Below are 14946 nucleotides of genomic sequence, written 5' to 3'. Positions count from 1 at the left end.
GGGATTATTTTGGATAAGTTGAACAAGAAGCTTAATAGTTGGGCGAGTAGGAACTTGTCTTTTGCTGGTCGTGCCCAACTCATTCACTCAGTATTGCTTGGAATTAGGAATTTTTGGATGAGTATATTCATTCTTCCGGCCAAGATTACTGCTGCCATCGATAGGAGCTGTCGAAAGTTTCTTTGGGGAACTAATGGGAATAGAAGTAAGTTGCATCTCCCGTCGTGGGAAAAAGTTTGTCTCCCTAAAAAGCTGAGTGGTATTGGCTTCCGTGAGGGTAAGAAATAGAACTTGGCTTTGATGGCTAATTTTTTATGGGCGATTTCTTCCAAGCAAGACTGCCTGTGGGTCAAATGGATAAGTTCCATTTATTTGAAGGAGCTTAGCATCTGGACAGTGCCTATAAAACCGGATATGAGCTGGTATATCAAGAAAATATTGAGGCTAAGATTTTTCATGGATGAGGATAGCTTGATGCTAGCTGTTAAGGGAGGTAAATTTCATAGTAAACTCTTTTATTTCTCCCTTGTTGCTGCGAATTCTGTTGGTTTTACTAAGACAGTTTGGAACAAGCTTATAATGCCTAAGCACCGGTTCATTTACTGGCAAATTTTTAATAGTCAGCTTCTTACTAGAGACCACTTATGCCGATATATTCAACTTACATCTGTTCTCTGCCCTGTGTGCGATTCTGGTGTAGAAACTCATAGTCATTTGTTTATGGAGTGTATATATTCCAGGAGAGTTTATGAGGAAATTGGTAGATGGCTGGGAGTTTTCCATTGGCCTGAATCATATGAGGAGCTCTCTAATTGGTGCTTGTTGGCCAATCATAGCTTGCAGAATCAGATTATCAATGCTGTTATAGCAGCTTCCTGGTACTTCATTTGGTGCAACAAAAACAGTTGCATCTTCGAATCCAGTTGCAAAATGGCCCGCAGCCTCAGTTTGGAAGTTAAAGAAGTAGTCAAGTATAGAGTCTTGAGTTGGGGTTATTTCTCTCTTCACAAAAAGGATGTCTATTTTCGCCAAATAGTAGAAAGATGGTAGTTAGTTCTTTGTAGCGTTTCTTCTTGCTGGTTTTTTTTTGAGTTTGCTGCCTGCTGGGTTGTAGCAGCTGCTTTGTTTTGTCTTGTAATTTTGCTTGGTTTTTGAATAAAATTTTTCTTTTGTTCAAAAAAAAAAAAAAAAACATTTAAGCTCAACATTACATCTTTTTACACCTAACTTAACAATATTAATTTTAAATAATTTAAACTATAACATTTTACAATAATATAACTATAAAAATACACAAAAATCTATAAAATTAAAATAAATCTAATAAATTCAAAATTACTTAAAAAACTTAATACATCAATTAAGAACTCAAGAACTAAGCAACAATTAACACATAAAAAGTGGTAAAATAACTCTATTTTGTAGAGTTATCAAGGAAGAAAAGGGAAGAACATGAGCTAATATGTAGAGGCCACATACTCAATGTCCTCTCAGGTCGTCTCTATGATCTCTACACCAATACAACATTGGAAAAAGAGATATGGGAAGCATTTAAGAAGAAGAAAAAACTGAAGAGGAAGGTACAAAGAAATTCCTCATAACTCAATATATGGAATTTAAATTCTTTGATGGAAAACCCTTACTTCTACAAGCACTACAACAATTAAAGGCATTTGCGGCATGGGTATTAGCGACGAGCTTAGTCCGCCTACATTGTATAGGCTATTAGCGGTGGACTAGGGGGTCCGCCGCTAATAATGTACGAGTATTTTAAAAAAATAAAAATATATATTAGCGGTGGACTTACCACTATTAGCAGCAGATAGTCCGCCGCTAATATACATAATAAAAGCCCCGAGAATTTTTTTTAAGTTGTATTAGTGGCAGATAATCACCTTATTAGAGGCGGACTATCCGCCGCTAATAATATTTGAGGCGGGTAATTACTCCGCCGCTAATAATAGTATTTGAGGCGGGTAACTAACAATATCGGCGGGACCCACCTCTAATACTTATGAAGAAGTTAAAATTAGCACAACCCCTTTCTTCTCCGCATCTCTTCTTTTCTCCGAAGGAAAACTTCCACTGCACAACGTTCTTCTCTTCTCTTCAGACCTTACATTGCATAGCGTCTCTTTGATGGGAAATTGTTTGCACGGGTTTGTTTTGGTTTTGTGACTCTGTTATATATATATATATATATGGATGGCTAACTACTATTTTCTTTTTTGGGTTTAATAGTCAGCATCCAGAGGAGAACGCTTTCACTTCAATTTAGCACTTCAGTTTACTCCCTGAGATGAGCAAGACCCATTTCTACAAAGTATTTATTTTTAAATACATTGACTTTTCTCTATTGCTCAAAATCTCAGTGAGAAACAATACCCTTTTCACTTCACTTATTGTTATTGACTATTTCCCTTATTCATGATGGAGGAAAATTTTCAAAGTCAAACCAAATGGGGTTTAATTTGATTTCAACATAAAAATGGGAGTTTATAGCAGATGTCTAATGTTATTTATTCCGAGAATTTTTTTTAGCTAATTTGTGAAATGTTCTATGTTTTGAAACACGCCCTCTTGCTCTATGTTTAACATAAATTTTAGAGACTATATCAAGCTTCTTTATTTTAAGAGGGTTATTATCTACTGTAGATAGTTAAGTGACACTTTAATTTTGTTATTTATTATTATTATTATACTGATGCAGGGTTGTAAGACAAAACTTGGGTTAAGGAACATAATATGCTCAATCCACATTGTTAAAGAACAGAAAGGTTGGTGGAAAAAAACTCTATTATTAGATACAATTTTTTTATTTGTGACCACATTTTATTGCTTTGGCTGCTTGTCTATGAAACATATTTCCAATTAGTGCTACCATGTCACGAGTCAATGAGTCCCCACTTTTTTTTTCTCTTGCATTGAACATGTTTCACAAAAATAGAACTGTTATCCCCAAAAATTGGAGTTCGATGATGTAATGCCTCGAATTCTCCGGTATGGTTTAATGGTGGGATTAGTAGGCCGGGAGGGCCATACTTGTTTAATTATGCCATTAATAGAATATATGCATGTTTATGTTAATTTATATTATGATATGATGTTAAATGCATGCATGTGGGTCCACATTTCATGACAGGGGTATGTTGGTAATTTGGCCCGTTGAGGGCGTAATTGTATATTTTTATGCATGTCGATGATATATTGTTGAGGCCACATTATAATGTGGATTTGTTCGAGCTATTCGGCATGAGACGATCTTTGAATATTAAGTAGCGGGTTAGTCATAATGGGGTTAAGTTCGAGGCTCGGGGTGAGTCTCGGGATGTTTTAATGATTAGAACGTTGTCGGGAGTAAAAGGGTAACGGGTTATGAATTATTGGTGTTTGGGAATTTTGAGAATAGCGGGAGTTGGAGAGCGTTAATTATGACTAACGAAATAGGTGAAAGAAGACAATTTTACCCTTGCGGAGACTTTAGAAGCTTTAAATGACCTAGGGGCATTAAGGTCATTTGGCTTGTGTTAAATATGTTTTAAGTTGGTTGTAGAAGCATACATAACAAAAATAGAGCAAAGCTTCCCCTTCCCGTACATCATCTCCTCCCTATCTCCCTTTGAAGTTTTTGGTCCCAAATTGAAGTAGCAAGCTAGGAAATCAAAGCTTGGAGGTTATAGACTTAGTTCATCTACTAAGGAGGATTCAAAACCAGTTGGAGGTAAGGAATTGTCCATGAATTTCAGGTGTTACTCTGTTTTTCTATTAGTTTTTAGCCTATAGATTTTGATGTGGAAAGTTGGAATCAAGGGGAGTTTTTGTGTATGTTTGATTGGGTTTTGGTGAGGGGGTGATGTAGATGAGGTTTAGGGGTTGAATTGGGTGTTTTGGTAAGGTTTGGGATTGGTTTGGAAGGTTGGTTTCAAGAGGAATCACAAGGAGGGAAAATCAGTGTAGCTACTGGTCTGAAGTTGGCGCCCTAGCGCCAGTCCTAGCGCCAGTCCTAGCGCCCTAGCGCAATGCAGGGCAGAGAGCAGCCCTCTCTGTTTCTGGGGCAGCACCCCAGCGCTGGTGGGCAGCGCCTAGGCGCTAGGTCAGTTTCAGGGAAATTTATTTTTAAGGCTCGGGGGTTGGTTCCTTTGCCCCTTTTGAGTAGTTTAAGAGTCCCGAGAGTGAGGGATTGATCCCGGGAGTGTGGTTTAGATTGTGAACCATTCATTGATTTACATTATTGATGGTTTCTAATTGGTTATGATTAGGTACCGCTAAGGAATCTAAAGGTTGACCGTTCTCAAGGGTCGTTCTTATATTATTTCTCGCTCGAACCCGAGGTAAGAAAACTGCACCCTGTGTATTTGTGACATGCGTGATTGTATGGAGGCATGTTGATTGATAAATGTGGACATGGATTACCTATTAAATGCTAGTGAATGTTGTATACTCGTATATGTACTGACTAGTCAGGGACACTGACCTAAGAGTCAGAAATGGCATAGCATCATGAACGCTGAGCCAAATGAAGATTAGATCTAATCGATATCAGCGTTGAATGGATCTAAGGCATTAACGCTGGACCGAACCTAAGGTCGATGAATTTATAAGCGCTTGTCTATTCTAAGACTAGTTACTAGAGCCAGGGCTTAAGGCCCCGGTGACTGTTTGTCACATGGCTAGGGAACGCTGTTCCAGGGTTATGACTTTAAGGTCATGAGGAGGGTTATGTTGGTGACTAGTCACCATGCACCCATCTCGTTCGAACTAATAAAGGTTCACTTATCTAATAAGCCCCGGTGACCCTATCGTCACAAGGCTAAAGGGAGCTGGACCCATTTTAGTGACTTTTGCGACTGTCACTTATTTGTTTGGACTGATGGTCTTGAATGATTATTACGGTCATGGTTGATATTATATCATGCTTTATTGTGTTTTCTTGCTGGGCTTTGGCTCATGGGTGCTATGTGGTGCAGGTAAAGGGAAAGAAAAGCTCACCTAGCCTTTAGTGGAGAGCTTAGGTGGTGATGTGTACATATGCGGCCGCTTGACCACCACGGCCAAGGAGTTCTCAGAGGAACTAGGGGGTTTACCCTATTTTTGCCGCATAGGTCGGCGGGTTTGATATTTTGAAATAATAATGACCTTTTTGAGTTGTAAATAACTTGTAAATGTTCTTGTGGGCCCATGAACAGTTTAATGTATTCAATAAAATATATCCTTTCCTTTTTATTGATTTTCCACCTTAACCTGTTAATGACACTTAGAACACGTTTTTAACCAAAGGACTCAGGTAGCGGGTCAAATTTCCGGTTCACCGTAATTGTTCTGGGGTAACCAGGGCGTTACAGATGATGTGGCAATCAGAAGCGACAAGTGGAAATACATGGTCTGTGAACGACACATTAATAGTCAATAAATATATTGGCTCTTCGGAGTTGTGATAAAGTGATCTGGCTAACCTGGTAGAGATTCTATCAGACCGATAAGGATTTTTGACTGACCAGTCAAGTGTCATGACTGACCAGAAAAGTGTCATGACCGACCAATCAGGTGTCATGGCCGACCAGTGAGGTACATGTCCGACCAGTCAGGTGTTTGTCTGACCAGTCAGGTGCTTGGCCGACCAGTCCGATGTTTGTCCGACCAGTCAGGTGCTTGGCCGACTAGTCAGGTGTTTGGCCGACTAGTCAGTCATTTTGGCCGACCGGTCATCTATTTTGGCCGACCAGTTAGTTTGTTTTGCTAGACCAGAAATGTGCATGTTAGACCAGAAGTGTGCTAGAGGTGTGCTTTGCCGACGAGAGGTGTTTGCCTATGTCCTCAGTAACAGCTTCAACCCGAATCATTCTCAACTGCCGCGGGAATCTCTCAGATATCCCAAAATAATAGCCATATTGTTGTAATATTAGATTTATTTATATTTTATTAATTAAAGTCTGTTGGAAGAACCAAGGACATGGTAAACGGGAGATATTTATGTACGATCAATGAGCCTATAAATAAATGGCTCATGGCATCATTTTGGGGATCTGATCTTTTTAGGCTGAGAAAACTCTCTCGTTTTGAGATTTTGGGGACTGTTACTTGGGGTATTCTGGGGGCATTTTCTGAGAGGTTAGAGAGATAAAGCTTGTATTCTCTAGAGAGACAATCGATATTTTTCTACTTGCACTTAAGAAACTCAGTTGGCTCAAGTTCATCTGATCTTAAGTGTACGCTAAATATATCACAACTCCAAGTGGATTAGGCTATTACCAACACATTGGGGCTGAACCACTATAAAAATTGTCGGTGTCGTATTTTTATCTTGAAGGTTTATTGTCGTTTTGACGTCTACACGTCGTTGGCCAAAAACACGGTCAACATTTTGGTGATTTCATTGAGAGCCTGAAGAGAAGGAACACACAACTATCGTATCAAGATGGCACCCAAGAATACCAGTGTGGCATCCAAAAAGTCAGGCACGTCAAAAGAGCCTGCTAAATTAGAAGATCTTGGACCGCAGAACGCAGAGACTGAGCCCAGGGTGTTTCTCGAGGAGACCACTCCAGAAGTTGAACGACTCCAGGAAGCAATAAGCGCTTTCCAAGAGGAGATGATGCAATTCAATGCTCGGCAGGAGTCTTTCGCTGAAGAGATGGGCAAGCATAGAGCTGTGTTAGAGCAGCAAAGGCGCGATATGGAGGCCAGAAGAGAAGAGCTCAGACAGCGACAGGAGGAAGTCGACCGGAGACACTATGAATCAGCACTTGCTCTAGAAGTGGCTACCCAATTGGGCCAAGCCAATGCTTAAGCCGCGGCACGAGTAACCTCCCAGGGAGCAAGAAATAATAATGCTGATCGGAGGACCACTGACAGAGCAATTCTCGTGGACCGGGCAGAAGCAAGAGTAACCCCCTGGTCGAGAAGATGATGGGGTCCGCTCTAGAACTGCATCAACACAGAGGGAGAGCTCTAGAACTCCCTCCAGGAACCAACGATCAAAAACTTCGAGATCAGGAAGTTACTGATCGGGCAGTAAAAGGACTCCACCCAGGCAGGATCAGACCAGGACTCCTCGAGATAAGAGGACTTCACAATTCAAAGATGGGCATGGTCGTGATGAGGCTGATAGTAGTCACACCGACCAGTCAAAGGAAAATGAGGGCCATGACCAACAAGGAGGAAAAGACTGCCCGGGACGTACCGAAAAGCCTCCACTGCACCCCGGCCAGCAGCGTAGTAGAAGAGAGCAAGTCCCGCATAGTAAGCCCTCTGGAAAATCGAAGAGTACGGTGTTCGATCAGACAGGAGAGCATGCTTCCCGAAAGGATCTAAGGGATGTTATCACCAACAAGACGAGGATCGTCCCAGTCGAAGGGCAAAATCTGAACCGCCCTGCCAGTCAAGTAAAAATACTTGACGACAGTGCACCAAATGGTAATGCCCGACCAGGCTATCAAGACCCTTGAACTTCGTCAGTTGCACCAGCCATCCAACTCCAGCTTGACGTGCTAACAGCTGCAGTGAAAGGTTTGTCAAAATGACCTTCCGGAATAAATGCGATAGACCACCGGAGTGGCAGCCCATTTTGTGCCCGGATTAGAGCAGCCCAGCCGCCGGCAAAATATAAAGCACTGGTTTTGCCAATATATACAAAAAAGGCAGATCCCATCAGACATGTTGGGAAATTTGAGGACCAGATGGAATTGCTCAGAGTAAGAGACGATTATCGGTGTAGAGTTTTCCAAACTACATTGTTGGATACTGCCCAGGAATGGTATTCGAAGTTTAAGCCGAACTCCATAACCTCTTAGGATGCATTCTGGAAGGAGTTTTGTAGATAATTCAACACTTCCTGGACTCCACCAGTTTATGCCAACCACTTGGCAGATATCAAACAAGTAAAATATGAGTCTTTAAAGAATTATATACAAAGATTCATGAGAGAAGTTGTTGACGTGGTTCTTCGCCAACAGGTAATTAAGAAATGAAGAGAAAGGGATTAGTGCTAAATGTGAACCGAAACAGATATAAGATCTTAGGAAAGGAAAGAGGTGACACAAGACACGTTTTTTGAGTGGTTCAAAGGTTAAAATCCTTCTACTCCACTAGTCAGTATTATTGCTCTATACTGGATATTTGATTACAAGGCCTTCTTTACAATAGAGAATCCAACCCTTATTAAGTCCCAGGGTCTCCATATTTATAGGAGAAGGCACCTGGGAGTTGGTAAGAAGGTCATCTCGTGACCCTCTTATCTATCACATCGACTCTGTGACATTCATGATTAATTCCTAAACCTGACACATAAGTATGGTCAAATCGATAGGTAAGGAGATAATAGGCCGCACGGCCCAACCCAGTCGTGGGTGTCTAAATGCGCACGTTCCTGCTGCGTGTCCGAGAAGTCAGAGGCATATCAGACACATGATGTTTGATATATGCACGTTTACCTTGCGTGTGTTGACTTTACAAAGGGTCATAGCCTCCATACTCAGTCCGTACCGCGAGCTGGATACTTAACTAGACCATAGGCCTTCAGAATCCGGGGTCAAGTCTTGTGCAATCTTGGCGAACCCTTGAGTCTCCTCGAGCTAAGTCTGTACGACCTAATGACAGAAGCTCCAGTCTATGGGACGTCCATGAGATAATTATGATTAGGCCGCAGCTCGGCTCGCTAATCAGCCCGTGGGAAAAACAGGGCGTACATCTGCCCCCCAAGCCTCTGCTCGTGGTATGCCACGTCGGGTAAGACCTCAGTAGGGGCTTTTAGGCTTCCCCATGAACTCTTCATATTCCACCTCTTACGCAGGTGCCTGATACGTGGAACATTGTGGTTGGTGACGGTACGTCTTACGAGAACCGCATTTAATGGCCTAGCCTATGCTCAGCCGTCGTTCCGTATTTTGAGTGGAGGGCCTCGGATCCCTCATCAGGGCCATCCAACGGCCCTCTACACGTGATCCTTCACGTATATAAAAAGGGGTGGCCACCCTACGCACGGGCCACCCTTTCATTTGAAATTTTTGCGAATTTCTCTTCTTCTTCTCTCTTCATCTCAGATGAAAAAACCCTATTCTCTGTGATTGCTATACTCAGCGTTCAAGAGGCTCAGACGCAAGGATTTCTTCAAAGCTTTGGAAGTCGATACTCCGATGAAGCTTTCACCCAGGCAATACCTTCATCCACCTCCCAGTCAAACACTGTAAGTTTCCTTACCATGTGTGTTTTGAAAATATATTTCACTGTAGCTTAGGTAAATATATCACTGTAGCTGCATGCATGGTTTTACTGGGTTTTTTGGGTATGGAGGGTGAAAGCCCCTTTTTAGGCTAGGGTACCTTTTCTGTAGGAAATCATTTAAGAGTATGGTTTACAGGATGCTTTTTCTGGGGAAAATTTTTGGGTAGGAGTTTTGGAACTTTTGGGTGCAAAACCGGGTAGCTTAGGGAACACGCTTCACAGGCGGTTTTGCAATTTTTTCCTACTGAAACTTTCCCCCCAAGGAAAATTCTATCCTGACCCTCCTGACACACGAATTCCAAGTGATCAGGGATCTGTTGGGAGCACAGGCGCGTGTTCATCGAACCGCGTGGTCCCACTCTCCACGGGCTGGGCTTACCTGAGCTCGTGCAAATAACATTTGATTTTTCCTCACGCTTGGGTCGCCTTTTCTGAAATGTTTTCTTTTGTTCGTTAGGTGACCAGATGGCACCAAAAAATAACGCTTCCAAGAAGACCGTCAGCAGCTCGGCCTCACAGCAGGACAAAGGAAAGGCGGTGATGCCAGACTCCCCAATCCCCAACTTTGGGCCGGCGGTGGAGCAGGAGGTCGAGGTCGCCCCCGATGCCTTCTTTGAGGCGGAGAGGATCATCTCGAAGGTCATCGACCAGACTCAAATCAACAAAATCTTTCTCTCCCACAACATCGCCCTGGGGAGAGCATCCGTGATGGCCCGACCTGCCACAAAGGGCCAGCGGAGCTGCGCGCCGCTCGACGAATCGTTCGCGGCCTGGAGCGACGAACATTTTAAGGCGGGGGCCTTCCTCCCGCTGGATCAGTATTGTGCTGATTTCCTTAATTACATGGGGTTGGCCCCATTTCATCTCCCCCCCCCCCCCCCTCCCAACTCCTATCGCTTGCTGGAGGGGTTGAAATACTTATTTCAGAAGCACGAGTGGGAGGTCCCGACTCCTGCGGACATCTTATACTTTTTCTGCCTCAAGGCCAGCCCGGATCAGCGAGGGCGAGGCGACGGGTTTTACTACTTAACCCGATTTCCGAATACGGCTGCGGTCATCGAGCTGCCCAGCCACCCCAACGACTTCAAGGACCAGTTCTTCATGTCGACGGGGTTCAGAAACTGTGAGCTCCACTACTTCAATCGCCCTCGTAAGTGTTTTTTTTTTATCCTTAGCTCGGAAGTTAAGTGTCGTTTTTGCTCCTCCCATATCCTTTTCTGAATTAGACCAATCATGCAACCATCTTCACGAGGACAGAGAAATCTGTGACCCTCGGGGCCTAATATGAGACACTGGCGGGCTTGCCCCCCAGTGAGAAAGATTACCGCGCGCTCGTAACGGACGAGACGATGGTGGCCTGCAAGCTGATTTTCCCAAATCAGACTTTGAACCTCAGGAGGCCCTGGGGGCTTCCCCCAGCTCACGACACCAGACCCATCATCGTGGAGGAGGTCGCGGAAGACAAGGATGAGGAGGACGAGGGCGAAGAAGTTCCCCTCGTGAGGAATAGGAAGCGGACCTTGGAGGTCGTCCCGGGGGCGGGCGAGGAGAGGATCCAATCCGGAGCAGCCGCGGGTCCTTCTGGCCAAGGTAACCCTTACATGTTTAGGAGTCTAGATAGGGCCACAGCAGACCCCCGGCTGGCTAGGTTCAATCCTAGGCAGCTCGTCCATCGTCACCGAAGTGATCCGGACCTGAACACAACCCTGCTCCATTGCGTCGGCCGACTTGTGCTGGACTACCAAGATAGCCGGCCTAGGGGTACCGTAGTAGTAGATAACACCCTAGCCTTTAGGTCGATCCTATTCGAGGAGTATGAGACCAACCGTCGCACATGGCCATCACTCCGGAGGGGTGTCGTAGCCCTGGGGATTAGGCAATATGTAGAGGAATCTAGCCCTGAGTTAGACCCGGACCCAGAACTTGCGCTAGCTCGGGAAGTAATCAACTTAGATTCTTCTTCTAGCTCGGGGGGTAGGATTCCCTTAGTACACATACTTGAATTTTTCTTTACCCCTTCGCTTTTGTTTTTGCATGATCATTAATTCTCGTACTAACCATGTTTTTGCCTTGGCAGAAGAGATGTCTCAGCCCGAGGAGAGCCTACGAGGTGCGGTCTTCGGAGGGAACACCGCCGCGGGGCCAAGAGCGAAGAGGCTCTGGATGCCCAAGAATGTCGCCAGGACCCCCACCAAGTCCCCTACGAAGGAGAAGGATCAAGCCCCAGCTGCACAGGTCGCGGGAGCGGTCCTTCCTGCTGCAGGGGGAAGCAATATGCCTCCACTGGCTCTGCAAGCTCCACTCGCCGCCCGGGACGCAGGAATGGAGGTTGGGACTTCGGCCATCGTACCCTCCGATGTACGCTTCCCAGTCAATCCCCAGGACCTGGGTAAGATCCCTGAGGCCTTTCGGGGAACGGTGTATGAGTCGGCGAACTACGCCGTCAGCCACATATACAAGTTCACCGAGAAGGAGCTCCAGGCCATCGAGACAATGAGCCCGGTGGGCGTGCTGGAGTCTTCACTAGGCATGGCCATGACGGTAAGCTAACCTCAACCATTTTGTGGTTTTTTACATTGTTATACTTTGCCCTGTTTTTATTTTTTTCTAAGGCAATCGTCTTTCCGTCTTCGCAGAGCGTTGTCGCCCTTCATCGGAGCATCATCAGGACCAAAACTCAGCTCGAGGACATGAGGGATGAGCATCAGACTACCCTGCAAGCGGCCAAGGATGCCCTGGCGGCCTCGCAGGTCGAGCTGGAGAAAACTCGTTCGAAGGTCCCAGAGCTCAAGACCTCCCTTGCCACCTCGAGGACGGACCTGGACGCCGCGAAGACTGAGGTCCAGGTCGCCCAAGCTGCCCTAGAGGCCGAGCGGACAACCTCGAAAAAGTCAATGGAAGATCTGTTCTACCACTGCTGGGCCTACAATCCAGATGCAGACTTCTCCTTCATGTCAGCGAGCCTCTGGGAGCGCTTGCTGGTGAAGTTCCAAGCTCGCCTTGATAAAGAGGCGCCCTCGGAGACCGGGGATGGTTCTGGCACAGCTGAGCAAGGCCAAACGGTGACCTCCAAGGGACCACCTGGCGGAGCTTAGGGCGTTTCTTTTCTTGTGCCCCCCAATATTTTTTAAATAATTTTTATGTAACCTTTGCATGAGGTGCTCTCACCTCGAGACAATTTTCTTTAACGCTTTTAATTGATCTTCACTTTTTTGCCTTTACGCATTTCGGCTACAATTTCTTGAAAAACTTAGTTTGTGCTGATCTTTTTCCATATCTCGAGCTCTTTAGGGAGAACAACGATCCATAGATTTAAACCAATTTCTAAGTTTTATGACCCAGTTAGGACCAGGAACTTAGTTTGAAAACTTAGTTCGCGTTAACTTTTATCCATATCTCGAGCTCTTTAAGAAGAACAACGATCAATAGATTTAAATCAACTTCTAAGTTTTATGACCCGGTTAAGACCAGGAACTTAATTTGAAAACTTAGTTCGCGTTAACTTTTATCCATATCTCAAGCTCTTTAAGAAGAACAACGATCAATAGATTTAAATCAACTTCCAAGTTTTATGACCCGGTTAAGACCAGGAACTTAATTTGAAAACTTAGTTCGCGTTAACTTTTATCCATATCTCGAACTCTTTAAGAAGAACAACGATCAATAGATTTAAATCAACTTCTAAGTTTTATGACCCGGTTAAGACCAGGAACTTAATTTGAAAACTTAGTTCGCGTTAACTTTTATCCATATCTCGAGCTCTTTAAGAAGAACAACGATCAATAGATTTAAATCAACTTCTAAGTTTTATGACCCGGTTAAGACTAGGAACTTAATTTGAAAACTTAGTTCGTGTTAACTTTTATCCATATCTCGAGCTCTTTAAGAAGAACAACGATCAATATATTTAAATCAACTTCTAAGTTTTATGACCCGGTTAAGACCAGGAACTTAATTTGAAAACTTAGTTCGCATTAACTTTTATCCATATCTCGAGCTCTTTAAGAAGAACAACGATCAATAGATTTAAATCAACTTCTAAGTTTTATGACCCGGTTAAGACCAGGAACTTAATTTGAAAACTTAGTTCACGTTAACTTTTATCCATATCTCGAGCTCTTTAAGAAGAACAATGATCAATAGATTTAAATCAACTTCTAAGTTTTATGACCCGGTTATATCCAGGATAGGACTTAGTTAGCGTTAATCCTTATCAATATCTCGCGTTTTTTAAGAAAAACAACGGTCAATCGATATGAATCAACTTCTAAGTCATTAAGGAGACCTGGTTATATCCAGGTACCATATGCCCCCCAAGTAACCGGGAAAGGGTCTTTCATGGTTACTTTAGATTACACTTGAAAACATGTACAAATAAAAACAAAAAGCTAATTCTCATTGCTTCATACACAAAAAAAAGTGGCCTTCCAGGCCTTACAAGTGAATCATTGATAATACTTCTTTAAATGGATGGCGTTCCAAGTCCGCGGGACTGCCCCTCCATTAAGCCGGGCCAACTTATAAGTTCCCTCCTTAATGATTTCGACAACCTGGTATGGTCCTTCCCAGTTTGGTCCCAAAACTCCATCTTTGGGATCTTTCCCGGCCAGAAAAACTCTCCTTAAGACCAGGTCGCCAACGCTAAAGGTGCGTTTTTTGACTTTGGAATTGAAATAGCGAGTGATCTTTTGCTGATAGTGGGTGAGCTGGAGTTGCGAATCTTCTCGCCTTTAATCAACTAGGTCAAGGGAATTGCACAGGAGCTCGTGGTTTCGATCTTGGTCGTAAGACTGGATTTTATGCGAAAGCACCTTAATTTCCACGGGGAGGACCGCCTCACTCCCAAAGGTTAGGGAAAAGGGAGTATGACCCGTAGGAGTCCGATGTGATGTCTGGTACGCCCATAGGACCTGGGGGAGCTGTTCTGGCCAGACCCCCTTTGCTTCATCCAATCTCTTATTGAGGCTCGTCTTCAGGGTCTTGTTGACAGCTTTGACCTGGCCATTAGCCTGAGGATAGGGCACGTAGGGGAAACTTTTTACGATTCTGTATCTTTCACAAAACTCGGTGAACAGGTCGCTGTCGAACTGAGTGCCATTGTTGGAAACAATCTTCTTAGGCAGGCCGAACCGACAGACGATGCTTTTAACCACGAAGTCCAGAACCTTTTTGGACGTCATCGTTGCCAAAGGTTCTGCCTCATCCCACTTAGTGAAATAGTCGATGGCTACCACGGCGTAATGGACCCCGCCTTTTCTAGTGGGGAGGGCGCCAACCAAGTCTATTCCCCAAACTGCAAACGGCCATGGCGATGAGATCATCTTTAGCTCGACTGGAGGAGCTCGGGCAACAGCGGCGAATCGCTGGCACTTGTCGCACTTCTTCATGTATGAGATCGAGTCTTTGGATAGAGTTGGCCAGTAATACCCCTGCCTCAGGAATTTTAAGGCCAAGCTCTGCCCCCCAGTGTGGCCTCTGCAAATCCTTCGTGCACTTCCTCCAGGATGACCTTTGCTTCGCCTGGAAGAACACACCGGAGGAGAGGTAAGGAGTGCCCACGTCGGTACAACACTCCATCAACTATCGCATACCGAGGAGCTTGATACAGGACTCGCCGTGCATTGTTATGTCCTTCAGGCAGCTTACCTTCGACGAGATATTCAATGATGGGGGTCATTCAGGTCGGCTTGGCATCGATCATCTCGACCTCCATCCTGACATCTTCTA

The 14946-nt window shown here is 44.4% G+C and overlaps 1 protein-coding gene across 1 annotated transcript; it reads left to right on the top strand.

Moving 5' to 3' along the window:
• Positions 1 to 414: 414 nt before the first annotated feature.
• On the top strand, positions 415 to 1050 carry LOC133792059 (uncharacterized). The gene has a single exon (XM_062229966.1). The coding sequence runs from the start codon at positions 415 to 417 to the stop codon at positions 1048 to 1050; it is 636 nt and encodes a 211-aa protein (XP_062085950.1).
• The last annotated feature ends 13896 nt before the right edge of the window (positions 1051 to 14946 follow it).

Source organism: Humulus lupulus, chromosome 7, assembly GCF_963169125.1.
Source record: "Humulus lupulus chromosome 7, drHumLupu1.1, whole genome shotgun sequence".
Classification (NCBI taxonomy): domain Eukaryota; kingdom Viridiplantae; phylum Streptophyta; class Magnoliopsida; order Rosales; family Cannabaceae; genus Humulus; species Humulus lupulus.
The sequence above is the reverse complement of the archived record's forward strand: the minus strand, read 5'-3'. Positions and strand labels throughout refer to the sequence as shown.